Below are 24106 nucleotides of genomic sequence, written 5' to 3'. Positions count from 1 at the left end.
CACCCACCCCCGCCACAGCAAGGATGACCGATGCCTACCTCGGTCTCCAGGAGGCCGCTGTAGGCGGGGTTGGCCGTGCTCCGTCTCTTCCGCTCCTGCCGCTTGCTCTGGATTTCTGGAAAGGCATGAACACAAAGGTCACTGGGTCCTCCCTGCCCTGGGAACCCCGCAAGCGTCCAAGCCAAGACCTGGGCACCGCAGCCCCGTGGGCTCCGTAGGCTCTGCGGCCTCTGCCTCCAGGAATCTTCCATGGCTGGACGGCGACACTGTGGGGGCCAGGCCGAACGGCACGTGAGGGGGCACCTGGCAGGAGCCCACCCTCAACACAGGGTCATTATCTGGCCCGTGGCTGTCTCCTGAGGCCCTGGGACAGCAGACCCCACTAGGGAGATGCTGGTCTGGCTGAGCCACAGAGGCCACGGCTCCAGGAGAGCCACGCACATCTACCCGCGGCACCAAGGGCTGGCTCTGCTGCCTCTCGGAGCTCGTTAATGTGCACGCGCATGCTGGCCGAGTCTCTCTCTGTCTCTGTCTCCCCCTCTCTTGCTATGACTGCCGGGTGGGACCTGCCCCTGTGTGCAGCTGTCTGGCTTCTCTTCTTCACTCCCCAGTATTACTCAGCATCTCCTGTTGGCCACCACAGACCCTCTGTGGGTCTGAGAAGCGAGTATTTCGGGGATCTCGGGGGAGAGGTTTTCAAGATGACCATTTATGACATGGCAGCCGCCCCGTGTATTGGGAAGCACTCCCCTCAGTCCCACAGCTGCACCGCTGCCCTCCTGCTGCAGGGCAGGAGACAGGCTCAGAGTGGGCAGGGAGCTGGTGAGCAGCATGGCCGGGACTTGAACACGGGACTTTGGTTCCCACTGCCTCCCTGGCTCCAAAGCCAGAGCTAGGACAGCTCTCAAAGGCCAGTTGAAGACAGCTGATTCCTCTGCTCACGTGCAGGTGGTCGGTGGAAAGCTCAGGGAGCACCGCCCAACCCCACGGAGAGCTTGAGAGCTCCCGGCCCCAGGGCCAGGGCAGGAGGAGTCCAGAGGTCCGGAAGGTGGTTCCTTCCCTCCCACCCCAGTCAGACCCAGAGAAGGAAGGAAGCCTTCTCTCCCCGGGAGGCTCGCTCTGACCCAGCTGGACCCCCACAAGCTGTGACCTCAGCCAGCCCCTCCCTCCCCTGGGCATCAGTTACTCAGAACCTCTACCTTAGGTCAAAGACTGCTAGCGCCAGAGGCACCCCGAATTCAGTTCCTTTCCTTCTTTCCCTCACTTTTAAGAAGAGAACACAAACGAGCCCTCCCTTCTGCCCCCAGACTTCCTTGGGCGTGCGTTCTCATATTCCTCAAGGTCTGTACAGGTGAGGGTGTGCTGGAGAAAGCTCTGGGTTGGGAGTCGAGGGTCCGGGACTTCGTCCTGGGCCTGACTGCTCTCCTTGGCTACGTGACTGCGGGCAGGTGAGCCAACGTCTCGGGCCTGTTTGCCCACGTGTGCAGCAGGAGCGTGTCTTGATGCTTTCTAGGCCCGGACGCAGGGCTGATGAGCCTGCGAGGTCGGCGGCCCTTTTCCAGACCCGCACCGCCCTGTCTGCCCCATCAGCTCACCCCACAAGCTCCACAGCCATGGCCGGTGGCAAACCTGAGCCAGGCCGGTCTGACACAGGGGGCAGTCACTGTGCCTGCGGTGCCAGCGCGAGGGCTACCCCATTTCACTGAGAAGCTGAGGCTCAGAGAGGTTACTACGCTTAAGCAGCCAGCAAGTGGGAGAGCCCAGGCCACTGCTCGCTGCTCCGTGTGTGGCGTCCAGCGTCAAGTGGGCCCCCCCTCCCAGTCCCTCCACAGAGACAGTAAGTGCTGTGGGGGTCCTGCGAGTCCCAGAGGCCAGCAGAGGGAGGGGTCTCTGTCTCGGCTGGGCAGCCCTTGGCCGGCAGAGGGAGGGGTCTCTGTCTCTGCAGGCCAGCCTTGGCGCCTGGCAGGCCTCCTGGGAGGCCGCCCTCCGACCTACCGGGCTGCTGCGCGCTGCCCCCCTGCCACCCACCCCACCGTGGTCCCTACCTTCCAAGTGCTCCGTCGTCACCAGGCCTAGCGCTACCATGAAGGCGATTTTCTGAGGGAAGAAAACAAGCGTCAGCACAACCTGCACCCTCGGCCATGCCGAAGACACCTGCTGAGCCCCCTGCGGTGGCAGGGGCGGGCCCGGACCCCAGGGCCGTGGCTCCCAGGCCAGGCTGGCTTCTGAAAAGCACTGGGAAGCTGGACCCCCAGAGGGATCGTCCACAAGTCAACCGGAGCAGCTCCTGAAAGTGACGGAGGGCTCCTCATGCCGGATAAACACCCTTCGGAGGGGCAGCCGGGTAACAGCATCCCTGCTCGCCACGCGGCCAGGCCGTGGATCCCTTCCTGGCTCCTTCCTTTCGTTACATATTAAGTCGTCAGGAAAGGCACGCCGCCCTTCTACAAGACGATGCGTGAGGACTTTCCGGATGGCCCACGTTTAGTTCACACTCAGCTGGGCGCCGTGAACCCCCACCGTGCCCTAACCCCACACCGCCCATCGGCCACCCTGCTCCCGTGCCGCCCTCCCAGCCGCCCTTCCCCCGAGGTCGGGCACCCCCGTTCCTGTGATCTCCTACGTGTAGCCATACGTCTCTTCTCCAAGATTATTTCTTTTTTCCATGAGAGAGAGGAAGGGACAACCTTCAACAGATCCTCACACCGAAACCTGCCCTGAGCCCAGCCGGCCCTGGACAAGCATGTGTGTGCTGTGTGCTGAGGCAGGTCCCAGCACAGGGGCCCAGGCCCTTCCCACGTGGTGCAGGTGCACATGTGTAAACAAGACAGCACGTAGCCCGACCCGTTTCCGACTTTATAAAAAGGCATCACGCACACACAGGGCTCATTCACACTTTGTGGCTCCCTGTTGACCCTCTGCAGTGGCACACAGGGCTCTCAGAGAGCCAAGACCCCACCCGTGGTGTGACCTCCCACAGAAGCCCCTTTCCCAGTGTGTGACATGCAGCGGTGACAGGAGCCATTCTAGTGACACATACGCCCAGTAAGAGCCCATGGCTGCTGGAGTGAGACTCCCAGAGGACTTGGGGACCTGCTGGGACTGCAACAGTCACCAGCAAGGCAGAGACTCGTGCCCAGTGCCGTACCTGGCCCTGGTGAGGGGCTCAGCACACACCTGCTGTGCATACTTCTTCGTCTGCAAATACATGTTCCTGGTTTCCATTTTTATCTTCTGGCTTTACATCTGGGACTGGCTGGTTTATTTGAGAGCAGTGTTAGGATGGCAGACAGGGAAATTGCAAGAGTGATTAGAGAGTTTGGGCGCTCCCCCCCCACCCCCCTGCCATGACCAGTTCCAATATTAACTATGATACGTTTGTCACAACCCAGGAAACAATATTGACATGCAACTAGTAACTAATGCCCATACTTAATATTGCCTTAGTTTTTATCTAATGTCTTTTTTTTTTTCAAGCCACCAGATTCAGGACTCGAACCACACAGTTGGCCATGTGGGATCCAGCCGTCTTAACCACCATGGCACCAGCCCTCTAAGGTCTTTTTTCTGTCCTAGGATCCCTCCAGGATCCTACGTGACAGTCAGCCGTCCCGTCTCCTGGGCTCCTCTGGGCTGTGGCCGTTCCTCGGCCTTCCCTGCTCCCGATGACGCGGCGGTTTGGAGGCCTGGTCAGGAGTGCTGTCGCAGTCCTCTCTGTGGGAGCGTCGGGCTTCCTCGGGGCTATGCCAGGGTGTGGGCTGGGAGGAAGAGCAGAGGTGACGGGCCCTCTGGTCTCATCAGGTCAGGGTACGGGCTGCCCACACGCTCAGCACCATCAGTGCCAATGGAGTGGCCGGGCCAAGGTGGGAGCGGCCGAGAAGGGCTGTCCTTCCATTCTGCCCCCAGGAGGAAGTCGCTGTGCGCATGACACCCTCGGGGCTGGACAGACCTCCGCGCTGGCACAGTCTCTGTCCTGCCTTTTCCATGTCATTAAAACATGCATTTGTAGGGAACCAGCAGTTAGCGTAATGGCTATGTCGCTGGACTCGCACATAGTCGACCACGGTTCGCATCTCGGACCCGGTGGCTTAAATCTCACGCCAGGCGCGTGTGTGTGCGTGCCCAAGATCCCGAGAGGAGAATGGAGGAGAAGGGATTGCGGCGTGACCATCCCCCCTGGGGGGTGATTTCTCGCTTTCTGTCTCTATGTCTCTGTCTGTCTGGCGAGCGCACGCGCCCTATAGCGAAAACCTCTCAAAAAAAACCCCAAAAAACAAAAAACATGCATTTGTAGTAGGACTGGTCACCATTTTCTGCTGCAGTGGTTGGAGTTTCGGATCTCAGCAGGAGACCGAGTTGTCAAATAACTTGTCTGTTCAGTTTTAGTACCGTAGCAACACTCTGTACATTCGAATTTCTGATCCATTTGGGATTTACCCTGGTGTATAGGGGTCAAAGGCAGCCTCCTTTTCTTCCATATGGCTACCCACTTGTCTTAACATCCCTCATTCAAAATTCCATGCTTCCACTTTTCACTATCCAAGGATCCAGTTTACTCATGCATTAAATTATCACCTACATGTACGTGTGCATGTACGTATACATACATGTATATATTACATCCTCCCTCCCCGAGCCATCTAATTTGTTCCTTCCAACTTACACGCACCACCGCCGCACCGCAGTTACCAAGGCTCTACAGCACATTAACGTCCGGTAGGGCTGGAGTCCAGCTCCACAACCACCACCCTGGCTGGCCTGTGGGTTCGGGTTTGGGTTTGGTTTTCAATCTCTATTTTCCTGTTTAATTTCCTTGGCTCTCACTGCTTTTGACTTAAAACTGCCAGAGGGTGCACTTCCTCTCCAGAGAAAGAGCGGGAGAGAAAGCACTCCCCAGTGGGGTGTGGTCACGCTTCCATCCTTTTTCCTCCACTTACCGTCCTTCGGGCTCCCGGGCATGCACACACATGCAACTGGCGTGTCTTTCAAGTTGCTGGGGCTGGGATTTGAACCACAGTCAGCCATGTGGGCTCCGGCTCTCCATGCCCAGCACTTAACTACTGTGCTACAAGGCTGGCCCTCTTGCTTATTTTTCACACGAAATTTAGAAGCCAACTTAACTAGTTCTAGGAATTAGGGAATCAATCAGTATATTTACCGGGCTAACAGTAAAATTATAAATGAACGTCAGGAAAAATGACATCATATTACTACATTTTCCTATCACAAACCATGGTGGGTTTTCGGGTTGTAAAATAACTGTTTATTTAATTTTATTTATTTATCTTTTTTTTTTATTTGATCAGAGAGAAAAAGAGAGAGGGAAAGTGAGAAAGCAAGTCGCCAGGTCCAGGACTCGAATCAAAGTCCAACGTGTGGGAGTCCAGTGCCTTAAACGCCATGCCACTTGCCAGCACCATGTTTTATTTTGTTTTTCATTTGCTAGAAGGCACACTTGCTTGTGGGATCAGAGAAAAAGGGGAAGCAAGAAAGCGCTCCCCATCAGGGATGGTCACGCCACAACTCCTTCATTTCGCCTTTCAGGATCTGGGCATGCACGCACACATGCCTGGTGCCTGGCGTGTTCTTCAAACCTCTGGCTCCAGTACTTGAACCACACAGTCAGCCACGTGCAATCTAGCTGCCATAACCACCACGCCACTGTCTGGCCCGTAAGCCGTATGTATATATGTATGTATGTATGTATGTATTTGGTTTGGGTTTGTTTTGTTGTCATCAGGAGTTTTAACTTTCCCTGAATAGGTGTGGAATATTTTAATTATGTTTATTCCCAGGTTTTTCATCTTTTTATTGCTACCGTAAATGGGGCTGTGTAGAAAGCTTCTAGTAAGTTTGTGTTTTTGAAGATAATGGCTGCACATTAACTTTACCCCCTGCCGTCATGCTGAATTCTCCTACTGTCACGGCAGTGCTCCCTGTGGCCGCTCGTGGGTTTCCTTCCCGTTTCCCAGTTTTACATCTGTGCCATTAACAACACTTTCCAATTCGTCCTTTGAGTCATTTCAAGTCCCGACTGCTGCAGCTGAGACCACCTAAGGACTTGCTCCACTTCTCACCTTTTTTACCTCCTCCTCTCAATTTACTTAGACGGATCTTTGATATATTACTGGTGATTTGACATTTAAATTTTTCTGTGATGTCTTGTCCTGGTTCAGCTTTACTCTGCAGTCAAATACCTTTGAGGTTCGCCCCAGTGCCGGCACCCAAGTTCCCCAGTACCCCCAGCCGCTAACAGCGGCTGAACCTCCTATCTCATGACTGGTGCGAGGGAGCAACACTTCCTGAGCTGTTGGCAGATCTAAAACTTCATTCTGTAGCTTCGAGGCTTGCAGGACAGCTGGGCTAGATATCAAATCCTTGGCCTTCACTCTCCTTCAGCGTCTGCAGCTGTTGCTCTCCTCCACTCGGGCTGGGTGCTGTGCTGGGGAAGTCCGAAGCCAGCCTGCCTCCTTCCCCGTAAAGTGACATGCTTTCTTGTCTGGATGTCCAGCTCATAGACACTCTGTCCTTTTGCACATAAAGCTGGACTGCGCCCCACAGGGCGCGGATGCTGCTGGCCCCTCCTACCTGGAGCCCCTTGGCCCCACTGGCAGCCCCTCCTTCCCGGCTGCTACATCCCGCACCCCCAGCTCTCTGAGTGCCCCTGAATGGAGCACCACTTCTTTTCCTCCTTGATTCCCTTTTCCTCCTCCTCCTGGTTCCTCGCCACTTAAGCAAGCGTGCTGTGGCCTTGGCATCAGTCACCTCCCAAGTACGGCAGCGGCCCCGGCCCGGCCCCCCTGCCAGACAAGCCAGCGGGCCTGGTTGCACTGCCCTCCTGAGCTCCCAGGACCCACGCTCTCCCCGTCACCCTCACCCGATGCTGAACGTGAAGCTCTGCAGCCTGGGTGCTGGCCTGCCCACTGCTGAGCTTCGGGGACAGGGCAGTGCCCGACTACTTCTGCGCATCTCTGTGAATGTCTTCAGCCGTTGCTGTGGGTTTGGGTAGAGGGGTCCATCCCAGGGAGAACTCAGAGCCAGCCTGATGGGGTGTGCTCTGATGGATTCCAGGAGACGAGAGACTCGGTCATGTCTGAATATCAGGAAGATAATTCTCACTGCAGGGTGAAAGGACAGGGCGGCACCCACGGAGGGCCAGGGAGACTGGCTGGCCTTCCCCACAGGGGCCCAGGCGAGAGGCAAGGCCAGGGCACAATGTAGAGGGGAGGAGCACGGGTGGCCGGGGCTTACCCACAGAATATCAGGAAGATAATTCTCACTGCAGGGTGAAAGGACAGGGCGGCACCCACGGAGGGCCAGGGAGACTGGCTGGCCTTCCCCACAGGGGCCCAGGCGAGAGGCAAGGCCAGGGCACAATGTAGAGGGGAGGAGCACGTGTGGCCGGGTCTTACCCACAGAGGTGGCCAGACCTGGAACTGTGCTCTGTCCCTCTGCAGGGCGTGTCTGACCACAGGGTAGCCAGGCTCAGCCAGACACTGCCTGAGGCCCAGATAATGGGTGGTCTTAGAAAAGGCCACAGCTCTGTCCTAACGAAGACCGTGGGCCTTGGGACAGGACAGAGAGTCCCAAGTCCAATGCCAGGAGCCGAGGTCCGGTCTGGGCCCAGCATGCAGCTCTGTGACCAAGCACCCTGTCTGCCTCTCTGTTAAATGAACCATGTAATTCCTGCCCTGCCCACTTCACAGAGCCACTGAGAGGACGTGACAGAGGACAAGAAACATGGAAGCTTGCAGACTGGGGTTGTCATGTGTCCTTATAAGGCCTGAAGTGGACACTGTCACTTCACGTCCCTGAGCTTGGCTCCCTACTCCCCTCCCCAGCATCTCGGGGCTCCAACAACACCTGGTGGTGACGGCATGACAGGCTGCAGAGGCCACAGACGTGGCGAGCCCTGCTGTGAGTGGGCACCCGCTCTCGAGAGGCACACTCACGGTAAGACAGCCCAGGGGAGCTGCAGAGCTGCAGAGCCCCTGACGGCCGCGAGCGCAGACACGGACGGCACCAGGTCCGCCCCAGCCTCGACCTTCTCTCCAGCCCTCACTTTCTACTTATTGACATACTTGTCACTTTGTCATCACAGAAACCAGGAGGCACCTGCGGAACAGCAGAAAGGACAGGGATGCTGAGGTTGACACCCTGTGGGCACAAATTGTCAAGTTCCTCTGTGCCCTTGAGCAAGTTGCCCAGCTGCTCTGAGCTTGGGGTTTGCACGTCCAAACACGGGATATGATGCCACCTGTGTGGGTCGGGGGTCTGACAGGAGCGTGCCCAGGCATCCTGCGTGCGGCCTGGGCTCAGGGTCTTGAGACTTTGGCCTCCGCAGCTGTGACCTGACGGGAAGGCCAGTCTCAGCCACACACAAGAGAAGGCGCAGCAGGTCCTTCGAGGAGGTTTTGACCCAGTCACAGGGAGAGCCGACACAGGGAGAGGAGCATGTATTACGGACACCCCAGCGTCAGGGAAGGGCCCTGTGGGACACCGGGACACACGCAGTGAGAAAGTAGACACACTGAGGAGAAAGCAGGGTAAACTTAGGAAAGTAAGGCTGGGCTGTGAGCTCCCCAGCAACCCGTCACCTGGTCCCACACCCACTGACCCTCTGGAATCTCTCAGAAGTGCAGGGGCCCTGGTCGGGGTGAGGCCAGCCTGGGGCCCCAGGACTGTGAGTGGGCGAAGCAGGAGAGATCTTGGAGAACAGCCAGACTCTTCATGATGTCAAGCTCCCCTCTACTCAGCATGGCTGGAGACGGAGCCAGCCTCTGCTCTTCCAAGGTGGCTCAGCACAGACCCCGGGTCCCGGGCCAGACTGCCTGGGCCCGCCCCCGGCTCTGGCAGCCGTGACCCCTGGGTGCAGCATCCTTGTGTGCATGGCCGGCTAACCGCCCCGGCACAGGGTGCTCGCGGTGAGCTGAGCCTGACGCGCTGAGCTCCCCAGCTGACAGCAACAGCTCTCTCGGGGGGTGGCTGCCATGCCCTGCTGCACTCTCCACATCCCCTTGGGATCCAAGAGCTCCCGGAATATTCTTCCCCACATCACTTCCCACTGCATTCCTGGGCATGGTCAGCACAGCTCACACAGCCACCAAGCCGGCCCACCCTGTGTGCACGCCCACTGCGGGGAGGTGGGCACACCACGGCCCGAGGCTGCAGCCCGTGGCCAAGCCTTACAGACACCAGCGTGAGCTCCTTCACAGTCTGCCCACATGGTGGCCCTGGCTCCCCACGGGCTCATCAATGCAGTGTCTGGGGATGGCCCCTGCATCAGCTCCCAGGGCTTGTCACACAGACCCTGCGCTGACAAGTTCCAAGCCCACAGGTCTACACGACTCTTCTTGGCCCTCTTGTAAACGAAACTTTAATAAGGATTTTTACACCAGGACGTGTTGTAATTGCAAGTTCCATTTAAGTCATTACACGTATTTACACTAATTATGTAGTTAGATGTAATTATCCTAATTGTATAAATGCACAATAACCGACTAAGATGTACTTGGAGAGAACAAGGAGAATCCACCCAGAAAGCCGTCCTGACTGCTAAGGGTGCAGCAAACACCCAGGGCGGACGCAAGGGTGCCCGAGGGAGCCCGGGCTGCAGACGGTGCTCAGATGTGGCCTTGAACTAGAAGCGACGGCCTGGAGCTGAGCCGGCCCAGAGGAGATTTGGTCTCCACTGCAGCCTCATGGTGCAGTCGGCTTTCTTGGGCTTTTGGACATATCAAAGGACGATAATCAAGTCACTCTCAGACGTGCCACAGCTCCCCACGACCTAAGGAATCAAGTTCCCCTTGGCAGCCTCCTCCAGCCCTCCGTGAGGCAACCCCTCGGTCTCTGGGTCCGTGCTCCCTCTGCACAGCCCTCCTCGGTCCTTCCAGGAGGAGACAGAGGTGCCAACCTCCGCAGCTCAGGTTACAACGCTCCCCCACCCTTGACGCTCGCCTGTTCCTGCCCACAGCAGAGGACTTGTCTCGGGCAAGGACCACATCCGCCCAGCTCGGCATCCCCGGCCCTTGGCTCTGAGACTGGCAGAGAGCAAATGCCAGGTGCCCACCGCATGTCGGCAGAGGGAACCTCTGGAGCTGCGGGGCCTGAAGGGGCTGCTTTGGCTTGTGGGGTAGGGAAGGATCTCTGGAGGGGACCGTGTCCTAACTGAGCTTTGCAGGATGAACGAGGACTCCACAAGGAGACGGGAACAGGTGGGGACAGGTGCCTAGAAAAAGGGCCTGAGGGGAGGGAGAGGGTCTATTTGTCCAGGATGGCTGGGGTGCAGGCCGCGATGCAAGGACCAGTGCCTGCTGTCCCAAGTTCACCAGGAAGGTGCGAGTGGTCAGCTGCCACCATCAGGACCACCGACGCATCAGTGAGGCTTGGCCGAGAGCAGTCCCTCTCCTCCTGCAGACGCAGCTGCAGAGGTAGGGCTCTGCAACTTCCGGGAAGTTCTACTGCTCCTCCAGGGGCCACCTCACTGCCTATGCCAGCCCAAGGCCGCAGTGACATCTCCAGGACCGGGTCACCTCGGACAGTGTGCAGAGACCATAGGACCCAGGCACCGTCCCTGGGATGGACTCTGCTCACCGACCCTGTGAGGAAGGAGGCCTTGCCATTCCCAGTATAGTGGAGGACACAGACCACCTGCCCACGGCCACACCCCTGCGAGCCAGCAGTCTGGAGCAGACTGGGACACATCGTGCAGAGCTGCGCCGACCGCCACTCCACACCACCACTCGGCCAACACAGTGGAGGTGGAAAGGCTGAGACCTGGGCCTGTGGGTGGGTCCTGTGTGTGGGGCAGGGCCCGGGACTTGCTGGGACCACCCCAGGTGAGGTGATCCCTACCCCCTGCACAGCACAGACTCCTCACAGCCCTGGGCTGCACCACGACCTGCGCAGGGCCGGAGTCTCCAGCAAGGGCACTCACCTCGGGGTTCTCCTGGCTCGGGGGCCGGTCTTCCTTCTTCTTTTTGGTGGCCTGAGCTCCCTGAGATGGCTCCTCTGTGGGTGGCCGCGACTCTGCCGTGCTCTCGGGCTGTGTCTGCACTTGAGGCTGAATGATGATGACCTGGGAGACAGACAGCAGGTGAGTGGGATGGACAGACGGCAGTGGGGACAGACAGGAGGGACCAGAGAGGCATGTGTGTGGGGTGGGCGGGAGGGACCAGAGAGGTCGGGGGTGGGGGAGGCAGAGTGACAGAAGGGGAAGGACAAGGGTGGTGCAGACGACAGGGAGGGAGCAGCATGGGTTCACACCCACCCACTCAGTCATCCGTTCGCCCAGCTGGCCGCTCCACCGCCTCCCAGCCATTCACCCCGCCGAGGCCTGGCCCCTTGGACGGAAGCCTGGGCGCCCAAGGACAGGCCTTCCCGGCAGGTATTTCGGCAGGCCACGGCACTCACCTTGTCGTCGGCACTGATGAGGAGGGGCTGGGCTTTGATGCCATGGCCGACCATGGACATGGCGGTGCTGGGGGTCATGGTGGTGGCATTGCTAGGGGAGGTGGAGATGATGGCGTAGGCCACCCCGGCGCTACTCAGGGGCGAGGCGATGGCGGGCTCGGATAGAGCCTGGGGCTGGCTGCTGGGAGCCGGCACATGGCCGACGGTGTTGTTGGCGGTGGGGAGGGCTGGGCTGGGGTTCTTGATGCTGACCACGGTGGCCTTCTGGAACGCTGGGGGTTGCTTGGGTGGCCGGTCCCGGCCCGGGGTGACGGGGAGGCTGTCTGGAATCAGAGTCTTTGGCCTAACCTGGGAGGAAGGCACAGGTGTGTGGTCAGACAACAAACACAGGCAGGGCAGCCCAGCACGATGGGTGGGCGTCCCCAAGCGGAGACCTGGCTCAGAGGCGTCCCACGTGGGAGGGCAGGGGATGGCATCGGCAAGGGCAGGGGACCCTCCCAAGTCTCACCCCAGGGAGGCCTTGGCTCTGAAGCCTCCCTGGGTACCGCCTCTCGTCCTGGGCTGGCACCGCCCAGCCATGGGGCCAGAAGGAACCACTCTGGGATCAAGTTCTTCCAGCTCAACTGAGGAAGTGGACAGGTTGGGCTGTGGGAACAGCCCTTGGACACATAGGGACAGTCCCTCCGAGGACTCTGGTCACATTGCACCCCAGAGCAGCAGAGTTCCCCCACTCTCAGGAGCAGTCACTGCTCACGAGACCAGCAGCTGCAAGGACCAGAGGTGGTTCATGCCAGGGCTCTGGGCAGGCTGCCGGGGCCAATCCTGGCTCCTCCAGAACCTACGTGGTCTTGGGTACATGACAGAATGTCCTTGGGCCCAGGTCCCTCATTGGTGCAGCAGGGGTGATAGGACCCACCTGGGGTTGGGGGCAGGGAAGAGAATGCAGTGCCCTTGACTGTTGGCTGTCACTGGTGTCCCCTCACCCACATCCATGCCAGCACCATCAAAACAGCCACCACAGCATCGAGCCCCCAGCACCCCTTGTGGCCCAGTGCAGTCATGCCAACCCCAGGAGGACCACACTAGTCTCACCCGAAGAGAGGCGAGGGAGGCTTGGAGCAGGGACCTGGCCTACTAGAGCCTCAGTGTGGCCGCAGCAGGCAGGTGCACCGGCCTGTCCAGCAGAAGAGCAAGCCGAGGCTGGGTCATCTCACCATTAGGGCAGTGGCCCTGAGCCCAGGGTGTCCATGAGTCCGTCCGTCATTAGTGAGGACCACAGAGCACTGTGGGCCCCACCCATGCCCACAGACCCCCTGCCCTTTCTCCAGGAACGCACGTGGGGGGAGAGGTCCGGGCAGCTCCCGCCGGGCTCTAGGACCATAGACAGATCACCACGGGGCCACCACTGGCCAGTGCCGGGCATGCAGCTTGTCCTCAGTTCTAGAGGCCTCCTCATCCCTCACCACAGTGGGTCTCAGCACACTGGCCTGCCAGGGTCAGGTGAGCCCGCTGCTCTGTCCTTGGCACCAGCGGTCAGACATTTGGCCTGTGTTTGCTGTGAGCTGTCACAGCAAAACACAAACACCAACGCTGAACGCAGAAATTCCAAAAGCACCCTCCCAGTCCCTGCCAGCCCCAGCCGCAGATGGGCAGCGGCCGAAGCACGGTGTTCGCTGCTGTGTGGGGACAGATGGAGCGCGAGCAAGGGCCAGTCAGGACCTTGTGCTGTGTTCTGCTAGCTCCTCCTGGCTACCCAGGGCCTGCCCGTGTGTGCTGGCTGACATCAACCAGCTACCACTCTGTAACCCACTCCCCAGGTGGGGGAGCGCCCACTCCATAACCCACTCCATAACCCACTCCCCAGGTCGGGGAGCGCTTACTCAACAACCCAATCCATAACCCACTCCGTAACCCACTCCCCAGGTCGGGGAGCGCTTACTCCACAACCCAATCCATAACCCACTCCATAACCCACTCCCCAGGAGGGTGAGTGCCCACTCTGTAACCCACTCCCCAGGAGGGTGAGCGCCCACTCTGTAACCCACTCCCCAGGTGGGGGAGCGCTTACTCCGTAACTCAATCCATAACCCACCCCATAACTCACTCTCCAGGTGAGGGGAGCGATTACTCCGTAACCCAATCCATAACCCACTCCGTAACCCACTCCCCAGGTTGGGGAGCTGGAGCCAGGAGGAAAATCATTTTTAGCAGGACGATGCAGACTTCAACCCAGGCACGTGTGGGGCCCACAGCCTTTTGGCTGTGCCAGGGGAGTACGCAGACCCAGGCCGTGACTCTGGGGTCCTCCTGGCCACCACTCTCTCTCTTTGCTCTGGGTAGGGTCGGCCCCAAGGGGACCCATCATGGCAACCTCCCCGCAAGCTCCCTTGGACGGCAGCTGGACAAGGTGAGCCTTGGGCACCTTTGGCCACCATTGGCCGATGTGGAGGCTAGCATGTCCACGCAGGGCCCGACGTGGGGCAGGGGGGCTGGAGACAACAAGAGCAACACATGGTACAGGAGCCTGGGAGGAGCCAGGTGAGCGGAGGGAGGCAGGGAGGCAGAGGCCCCAGTAAGCAGCTACATGAGGACAGTACTTGTGTGCACATGTGTGTGAGTGTGTGTGCACATGTGTGCCCGTGTGCTGGGATGGAGAGAGGGCTGCACGTGGAGTGACAGCTCCAAGAAAAACAGCACTGACCTCAACTGGAGGCTTCTCCCTAGGGCCCCCTCCTGCCTTCACCGTTCACAGGCCTCGTGTGGCTCCCCACCGCGGACCCAGGAAGCTCAGCTCCCAGGCCCCGAGAGCACTGAAAAGCCCTGCTGGCCTCCACTTCCCTACCTGCTCCAGCTGCCCTCTCCCAGGGCCATGGCGACTCTGGCCTCCCACCACCCGTGCTTCTGCTTCTCACTCTGCATAGGCCCCTCCACCTCCACCTCCAACACACTCCCACTCCAAAGTCAGGTTCAAGAACCCTTCCTCTAGGAAGCCTTCCTTACCTCCCAGGCATGCAACAGGTCTCTCCAGGGCTCCCACCACCCCGTGTGTCCTGAGGGCCACATCTGCTGAGATTCGGAAGTCTCCCAATCTGCCTTCCCACCTGACTGAACCTCGCAGGGCAAGGCCCTGTAGGACCCAGCACGTGTAAGGCTTGTGGGGAAAGCTGCCATGGGCAAGGGCGCCAGCACGGCTGCCTCTCAGCAGCCCCAGGGAAGCCAAGAGCCTTCCAGTCTCTGCAGGTGGCAGCCCAGGCCAGGTAAGGGGCAGCCAGCAGCTGCCCATCATGGCTGAGCTCGTGGTTGTCAGGGAGCCGGCTGAAAACGAGCCTTTGCTCTACACCAGGCATGGCTACGGCGCTTTGTGTCATCTGCATCGACCTTCGTGGCCGCTGATGGACAGAGTAGGCACCTACATTAGCAGGCGAGGGACCGCGGACCAGGAAGGCGAAGGTCAGGCTGACTTGTCCAAAGTTGGGGGACTCTAGAACCCAGGGTCCGTGGCCTCCTGAAATCAGTTACCGGGTCCAGGGTTTTACACCTTTTAACCATGACCCGCAGTTAACATAGTGTTCCATCGTGACCCAGCACAGAAACAAACTGCACGAGAAATGATGCCAGCACGCCTGCCACGCGCTGCTCTGTTTCAGTCGGGCCTCGTTTATTCTATTTAGAGCACAATCGTGGTCACGTCCCACTGAACGGGACCCTCCTCGCTGTCTGGAAGTCATTCCTGGTGCACGTGTCTCCCCTGGAGAATACAGTGCTGCCCGAGGGGGGCCGAGAGGGCGCGGTCCCACCCAGCTCAGCACCTGCCAGAACCTCAGGAGCTGGGCACAGACAGACAGACACCCCGGGTCCTGCGAAGGCGGCTTACCTGAGGTAGCACTGCCGCTCCTTGCCCGGCCAACCTCTGCAAGGAGCTGACCTGAGGACCTGTGACAGGCACTGCAGTGATGGATCCCAAAGCCTGCAAGAGAGAGGGGGTGCTGAGACCCACGGAGCTGGGACCCGTGCGGCAGTGGTGGTGTGGAGCGACGGTCGGCGCAGCTCTGCACGGTGCGTCCCAGTCTGCTCCAGATTTGTTGAAAGTTATCTGTATTCACCAAAGACACTTAGGAAGCTAGGAAAAGAACAACATGGCCCAGAAAACAGCCCCTCTGCTGCACATCAACTTCCATCTTAACTCAGGTCTTCACGTAAACAGAACTGCGGAACCGGTTCTACTCTGGCTTAAGGCTGCGTGTGAGGCCGCCTGCTGTCACTGCATCTGCACAAGCCACCTCCGCAGGTTCTGGAGGTTTCTATGCAGCGGACATCGTGGCATTTCCTCAGCCAAACCCTCCTCTTAGAACCTGGCTGCCGGCACCACCGTGGCCCAGGCAATACGCAAAGCTGCCATAAAGCTGCTCTCCTCACAGCATTTCCGCAAGATCAGCCTGAAAACAGGGGTGAATAGGTCGGAATGCAGAAATATCTCTCAGTCCCTGACTCATATCCCTAACGGGCCCCTAAGCGGGACAGACGCCTGGGTACACCCAACATGGTCCCCGAATCCCAGCTCCCAAGGCAGGGATCCCCAGTGCATGATGGGACGCCATGCCAGAGGCAGCGTGGGCACCTGGGGTTGGGTAGTAGAAGGAAGAGGACCCTCCCAGAACTCCAGGCCCCCACGAGTGTAGAAGGCATACCCTAGAACAGCTGCTGTTTACATCTCCCTTTGTGGGAATCACTACTCACGGCCCCAGCGGAAGGAACAGCTCTCCATGCCCACGTCTGGGCCCATGAGCCTGACTGACGGGGAAGCCCCTACTCACAGCAGTCAGTCACTGGCAAAGAGCGGGAGTGAAAACCAGAATCTGAACTCAGATGAAAAACTCTCTGCAGAACGTTAGCAGATCAGTTCCAACAATAATGAAAAGGACAACACATCAAGAACAAGTTAGGTCTATTCCAGGAAAGCAAGGTTGTGCCACCATTTTGAAAAGCAGTCAGTGTGGGACCAGCAGTTAGCGTAATGGCTATGTCGCTGGACTCCCATGTAGTCGACTGCAGTTTACGTCCTGGACCCAGTGGCTTAAACTCACGCCAGGCGCGTGTGCGTGCGTGCCCAAGATCCCGAGAGGAGAATGGAGGAGAAGGAATTGCGGCGTGACCATCCCCCCTGGGGGGTGATTTCTCGCTTTCTGTCTCTCTGTCCCTCTCTGCCTTTCTGGAGAGTGCACACACCCTATAGCAAAAACCTATCAAAAAAAAAAAATCAGTCAGTGCAACTTGGTACAACAATGCACCAAGGAAGAAAGATCACAAAGATCACATGCTTAACTCATGGATGGCAAAAAAAAAAAAAAAAAAGTTAGAGGGGCCAGCTCCAGTGTAATGCACACGAGTGCTGGGGACCCCATAGGCTAGAAGATGCAGAAAGCAGAATACAGGTGACCAGACTCTGCAGAAGGTGCTCTTCTCTCTATCCCTCTGACTCTGTCTCTGTCTCACATGCAGGCACTCTGTCATGAATGAAGAAAAAGAAGGTAGAACTCATAAATGAATTTAGCAAGGTTGTAGGATACAAGAAAAACAAACAAAAAGTAATTGTATTTCTATATACTTGCCACCAACATTAAAAAATTAGAAGAAATTTAAATGTTATTTGCAAAAGCATCAAGAAATAAAAGTAAATACTCAGTACCGGGTCCAGGGTTTTACACCTTTTAACCATGACCCGCAGTTAACATAGTGTTCCATCGTGACCCAGCACAGAAACAAACTGCACGAGAAATGATGCCAGCACGCCTGCCACGCGCTGCTCTGTTTCAGTCGGGCCTCGTTTATTCTATTTAGAGCACAATCGTGGTCACGTCCCACTGAACGGGACCCTCCTCGCTGTCTGGAAGTCATTCCTGGTGCACGTGTCTCCCCTGGAGAATACAGTGCTGCCCGAGGGGGGCCGAGAGGGCGCGGTCCCACCCAGCTCAGCACCTGCCAGAACCTCAGGAGCTGGGCACAGACAGACAGACACCCCGGGTCCTGCGAAGGCGGCTTACCTGAGGTAGCACTGCCGCTCCTTGCCCGGCCAACCTCTGCAAGGAGCTGACCTGAGGACCTGTGACAGGCACTGCAGTGATGGATCCCAAAGCCTGCAAGAGAGAGGGGGTGCTGAGACCCACGGAGCTGGGACCCGTGCGGCAGTGGTGGTGTGGAGCGACGGTCGGCGCAGCTCTGCACGGTGCGTCCCAGTCTGCTCCAGATTTGTTGAAAGTTATCTGTATTCACCAAAGACACTTAGGAAGCTAGGAAAAGAACAACATGGCCCAGAAAACAGCCCCTCTGCTGCACATCAACTTCCATCTTAACTCAGGTCTTCACGTAAACAGAACTGCGGAACCGGTTCTACTCTGGCTTAAGGCTGCGTGTGAGGCCGCCTGCTGTCACTGCATCTGCACAAGCCACCTCCGCAGGTTCTGGAGGTTTCTATGCAGCGGACATCGTGGCATTTCCTCAGCCAAACCCTCCTCTTAGAACCTGGCTGCCGGCACCACCGTGGCCCAGGCAATACGCAAAGCTGCCATAAAGCTGCTCTCCTCACAGCATTTCCGCAAGATCAGCCTGAAAACAGGGGTGAATAGGTCGGAATGCAGAAATATCTCTCAGTCCCTGACTCATATCCCTAACGGGCCCCTAAGCGGGACAGACGCCTGGGTACACCCAACATGGTCCCCGAATCCCAGCTCCCAAGGCAGGGATCCCCAGTGCATGATGGGACGCCATGCCAGAGGCAGCGTGGGCACCTGGGGTTGGGTAGTAGAAGGAAGAGGACCCTCCCAGAACTCCAGGCCCCCACGAGTGTAGAAGGCATACCCTAGAACAGCTGCTGTTTACATCTCCCTTTGTGGGAATCACTACTCACGGCCCCAGCGGAAGGAACAGCTCTCCATGCCCACGTCTGGGCCCATGAGCCTGACTGACGGGGAAGCCCCTACTCACAGCAGTCAGTCACTGGCAAAGAGCGGGAGTGAAAACCAGAATCTGAACTCAGATGAAAAACTCTCTGCAGAACGTTAGCAGATCAGTTCCAACAATAATGAAAAGGACAACACATCAAGAACAAGTTAGGTCTATTCCAGGAAAGCAAGGTTGTGCCACCATTTTGAAAAGCAGTCAGTGTGGGACCAGCAGTTAGCGTAATGGCTATGTCGCTGGACTCCCATGTAGTCGACTGCAGTTTACGTCCTGGACCCAGTGGCTTAAACTCACGCCAGGCGCGTGTGCGTGCGTGCCCAAGATCCCGAGAGGAGAATGGAGGAGAAGGAATTGCGGCGTGACCATCCCCCCTGGGGGGTGATTTCTCGCTTTCTGTCTCTCTGTCCCTCTCTGCCTTTCTGGAGAGTGCACACACCCTATAGCAAAAACCTATCAAAAAAAAAAAATCAGTCAGTGCAACTTGGTACAACAATGCACCAAGGAAGAAAGATCACATGCTTAACTCATTGATGCAAAAAAAAAAAAAAAAAAGTTAGAGGGGCCAGCTCCAGTGTAATGCACACGAGTGCTGGGGACCCCATAGGCTAGAAGATGCAGAAAGCAGAATACAGGTGACCAGACTCTGCAGAAGGTGCTCTTCTCTCTATCCCTCTGACTCTGTCTCTGTCTCACATGCAGGCACTCTGTCATGAATGAAGAAAAAGAAGGTAGAACTCATAAATGAATTTAGCAAGGTTGTAGGATACAAGAAAAACAAACAAAAAGTAATTGTATTTCTATATACTTGCCACCAACATTAAAAAATTAGAAGAAATTTAAATGTTATTTGCAAAAGCATCAAGAAATAAAAGTAAATACTCAGAGATAAATCTGAAAATAGTTGTATAAGACCTGTACACTGAAAACTTCCAAATATTACTGAAAAAAATATTTAAAACACCTAAGTAAACAAAGAGATATACCATAACCATGGACCAGAAGGCTCAATACTGGTAAGATGCCAATTCTCCAAAAATGATCTACAGATTCAATGACTCTGAGTCTAAATCCTAGCAATTTTTTGGGGGTAGAAATTGACAAAATGATTTTAAAATGGACATAGAATCATCAGGGACCTTGAGTAGGCAAAACAAACAAAAACCACCACCAAACAAAGGGAAGAGCCCACACTCTTGACACTACGAAATCTAACAAAGCCACGGCACTCAGTAGTGATAGTGGCATTCAGATGTACACACAGATCAACGGGTCAGAACAGAGTCCTCAGAAGACTCACACATAGACAGTCAACTGACTATCCGCCAAGGCTGAAAAGGCTATTACTTTGGTGAAAAATAGAGAGTGTTTTCACAAATAGTGTTGGAACAAGGAGATAACCAGATACTAAAAAAGAACTTCTAACCATACCTCATACCATGTATAAAAAGAAAACAGAGCCAGGCACAGTGATGTGCACCTGCAACCCCAGCTTCTTGGGAGGCTGAGGTTGGACGATCTTGACAGAAAGATCCAGTCTAAGACACTCCCCCCACCCCCTCACCACCACCCCCACACGCCAAATAACCCACAAAGGGTCAGAGACCTAAATGTAAAGACTAAAACTATCGAACTTTCAGAAGAAAATATAAGGAAAATCCTTTGGAACTTTGTTAGGTAGTAGGAGGGGAAGCTGTTTTGTTTTGTTTTGTTTTCCCTTTTCTTTTTCTGCAGTTACAGCAGAAGCATACTCCATGGATGCAGAAATTAATAAACCGGACATTCTTCAACAAAACTGAAACTCTCAAAGTTGGAAAGTTTTAGGAAAAAGCAAAACCAAGCCACATCCTGGGAAGAGACATATGCAAACCACCTCTCTGACCAGATATGGACCCAGAATATATGAAAGAACTCTCAAAGCGCAGTAATCTGGGAACAACCCAATAAAAAGAACAAACGATGTGAACAGATGCCTCACTAAAGAAGATAAGTTGATGGCAAGTAGGCAGATGAAAAGATAGTAAAGGTCAGCAGTTAGAAGGGAAATGTAAGTTAAGACCACAGTAAGACGCTACTGTTTCAGAATGAAAAGCGCTGACCAGACCAAGTGTTGACTAGAACCCAGAGCGACTGGGACTTTCATCCATGCTGACAAGGACAGAAAATGGTACACACTCAGTCCTGAAGACAGCTTAGCAGCTTCTTCACAAGGCGACACAGGGACCAGCAGTTGACATAATGGCTATGTCGCTGGAGTCCCATGTAGTTGACCGTGGTTCAAGTCCCAGACCCGGTGGCTTAAACTCATGCTGGGCACATGTGTGTGTGTGTGCCCAAGATCTCGAGAAGAGAATGGAGGAGAAGGGGTTGTGGCATGGCCATCTCCCCTGGGGGGTGATTTCTCACTTTCTGTCTCTCTGTCTCTCTGGTGAGCGCACGCGCCCTATAGCGAAAACCTCTCCAAAAAAAAAAGAAAAGAAAGAAAGGCCATACATCTACTACTATGGGCAGACCCCGGCCCCCAATTTTTATTCTGGAACTTAATCCCGGATGTGATGGCATCTGCAGATGAGGCCTTTGGGAGGTGGCCCGCTCGCGAGGGTGGAGCCCTCTTCAGTGCCTCTGTGAGAAGAGGTGTGGGCGGCTCCCTCTGCCCTCGTCACGGCGGCCGTAGTGAGAGGACATTCAGCAGGGAGAAGCCCTCAACAGGAACTGAGGTCTCCAGCACCCTAGACTTCTCGGCCTCGGGACTTGCTTCAGCCACCCCGGCCATGGCATTTACTTGGCCCTGGCCGGTTTCGCCCTTTCCCGTGATGCTGCAATTCCATGCCTAGAGAATTCCCAGGCATTACCCAAGAGGAACGGAAGCGCGTTCTGCAGAGACCTGGACCGCGTGCTCCCGCAGCCCTCTGGTCACAGCCAAACCGGGCGCAGCCCAACGCTCACACCGGGTACACGGACGGACACACCGTGCCTACCCATAGGGTGACGAGCACTCGCAATGAAAAGCCGAGCCACCAATACATACGACACTCAGAGGTCGTAAAGTAACATTGCTAATAAGAGCCAGACTCCCGAAAGTTCATATCGAGGGACGCCATTTATATAAAATTCTAAAATAATGTAAACCGAAGGGACAGAAAACAGATCAGAGGCTTCATGGGGTAGGGGTAGGCCTTCCAGCAGGGTCCAGCTCATGTGGAAGGTCTGGGGTGTCCCTTCCCGATGAGGTCACCCATGCCCTCGAGTGCAAGTGTGACGCGGTGAGTCCTGGGGGCTTCCCTCTGGTCGGGCTGCTCCTGGGAGTGGCTCCTGCCCTGGCTGGGGTGGGGTGCTGCATGTCACCTCCAGCTGTCGCTGGGCACCTGCTATCTGTGGCTCTGGGCATCCATACTGGGGTACACATCTGTCTCGTCCGGCTGCTTCTCCTCTGGGGACCTCCTGGGCTGTCTGTGCCTCGGGGGGCAGCGTCAATGGTTCTGAGCCTTTGTCTCAGGTCAGCACTCGGCCCTCCCTGCTGACTGGGGCTGCTGGTGACACCTGTCCTTCCACTTGTGGAACCCACACTCACAGAGGGGACAGAGTGGGCAGCCAAGAGAAGGGGATGAACAGAGGTCGCTGGAGTCGCAGGGCCCCCGGCGAGACAAGGACAGACAGCTTTGCTTTAACCTTGTTCACAGGACTCAGTTATTGAGAAAGAAACGTGCCTCACCATGGGGCCGGGAGTGCCCGAGGCCTGTAGGAGAAACCACCCACCACACGCTTCCCGGCCTGCCTCCTCGCTCCACCAAGGAAAATGCTGCCACCTCCCACTGAGCCCCATAGCTGCACGTTCACCACTGTCTGGGACTTGGGTGCCCGTCAGCTCTCCAGGGAGCGCCAAGTAGGAGGGCCCGTGAGCCCAGGGTTGCCCGAGCCAGGCCCTCAGGAGGAACCAGCTTTGTCCTGGTCCAGCCCATGGCACCGAGCACCAAAGACACACCGTTTCCTTTCTGTTCGCTTTTTAGCTTTTTTTTTAGCTTTTTTTTTTTTGGAGAGGTTTTTGCTATAGGGCGCATGCACTCGCCAGACAGAGAGAGAGAGACAGAAAGACAGAAAGCGAGAAATCACCCCCCAGGGGGGATGGTCACGCCGCAATCCCTTCTCCTCCATTCTCCTCTCGGGATCTTGGGCATGCACGCACACGCACCCGGCATCAGTTTTAAGCCACTGGGGCCGGGACGCGAACCGCGGTCAACTACATGGGAGTCCAGCGACATAGCCATTACACTAACTGCTGGTTCCCGCTTTTTAGCTTTTGCCATAGGACATGTGCACTCACCAGGGAGAGCACGAGGGTGAGAACTTGCCCCAGGGCAGACGGCCACGCCACAATCCCTTCCCTTCCATTCTCCTCTCGAGATTTTGGGCACATACGCATAAGCACCGGCATGATTTTCAAACCACATTTGGGACTCAAACCACAGTCAGCCACATGGGAATCCAGCACCTTCTACACCAAACACGCCCTGTTTCTGAATCAAAGTCCCAAGTCCCCTCCTTTGAGAGAAGGTCATTAAAACACCTGTTGCCAACGGGGCTTCCTCCCAGAGCAGAGCCGGCTGTCCCAGCGCCCTCCTCTGCTGGCACTGAACTGGCCCCTGGGCACTCTCCTATCGGATCTGCTTCTCTTCGCCGCCGCAGGCATGGTTTTCCACGTCCTCATAAACCTTTCATTAACACGAAAGGCGCGTTCTCTGGCAAGGCTGACCTCTCTGCTCTCTGCGGGTTCATCAATAGTGCAGAAACGGTCGCCTCAGAGGCCGCTCCACGGCGCCAGGTAGTTTACGGCCGCACTTACATGGAGATAAACGAGGTCCTACGACTACGTTTACAGCTCTGAGCATTTTAATAGGAAAAGGGGCCATAAAAGTCAAAGATAACCAGATTTTCCTGCATCAGCTGAGTCCTTGGGCTGCCTGGGAAACCCTGAGCAGCTCAGACTTGTCCGACGCGGTGGAGGAGACAGGTGTCAGTGTAGACCATGCTGTCCGGTTTTGCAGAATTCGCTTGGAAACATCTTCCTCTGATAATGATTTCCAAGTGCTCTGCGGGCTTTGCTGGGGCAGACTGGGCTCGGCGGCTCTGACACCAGCTGTGGCCACTTGACTTTTACCTGTTGCCTCAGTTGCACCAGGAGGAGTGCAGGGTGGGCCAGGAGCCAGCCAGTGCCTGGTGTGGGCAAGAGGCTCCTGGAGGGAGGGTCAGAGTCCCCACGGGGAATCGGGGACTAAGGGCCGGGAGTGCATGCCCAGGAGGGTCCATCCCAGGTGCACGGGGCAGGGTGGACGGCCCCGCCAGTGCAAATCATGGCATAGGCCCCTTTCTGTTTCACAGACCTGGGGAAGTCACGTGGCCCCTCCAGTACCCGTTTCCACCTCTCTCAGAGGAGACATGGGGACTTGCCATCCCCTCCATAGTCAGAGTAGAACACACTCGCGCAGAGCAGTGTGAGAAGCAGAAGAGGAGCCTGCTCCCCCGGCGACACGGGCAGCAGTGTGGACATGAGGGGCTTGCTCCCTGCGGGGGGCAGAAGCAGGTCACTGGGGTTCTGCCTACCATGCTCAGGAGCTCACTGTTCTGTGCGTGACCTGGAGCCAATGCAGGCTCTGAGCAGGTGCAGACAGGGCAGGCTTGCGGCTGCATGCGGGGGCTGGACCAGGGCTAGGCAGGAAGGTGCCCTCTAGGGCAGGAGGGTGGT

At 56.7% G+C, this 24106-nt stretch overlaps 1 protein-coding gene across 2 annotated transcripts in view; it reads right to left on the bottom strand.

Annotated features, from left to right (window-relative positions):
• PHF21B (PHD finger protein 21B) overlaps positions 1–24106 on the bottom strand; it is a 104255-nt gene that overhangs the window by 11663 nt on the left and 68486 nt on the right. The window contains exons 3-7 of one of the 2 annotated variants that reach the window (XM_006164650.3): positions 17454–17546; positions 11413–11760; positions 10937–11077; positions 2046–2097; positions 39–115 (exon numbers count right to left, since the gene is read on the bottom strand). In XM_006164650.3, coding sequence (XP_006164712.1) covers positions 39–115; positions 2046–2097; positions 10937–11077; positions 11413–11760; positions 17454–17546 — 711 coding nt within the window. Of the gene's footprint in view, positions 1–38; positions 116–2045; positions 2098–10936; positions 11078–11412; positions 11761–15286; positions 15377–17453; positions 17547–24106 lie in introns of those variants that run through there. The other variant, XM_006164651.3, reaches the window with a different exon arrangement.

This window comes from Tupaia chinensis, unplaced genomic scaffold, assembly GCF_000334495.1.
Source record: "Tupaia chinensis unplaced genomic scaffold, TupChi_1.0 Scaffold143651_1, whole genome shotgun sequence".
NCBI lineage: Eukaryota > Metazoa > Chordata > Mammalia > Scandentia > Tupaiidae > Tupaia > Tupaia belangeri.
This window is presented reverse-complemented; position numbering and strand designations above follow the sequence as displayed.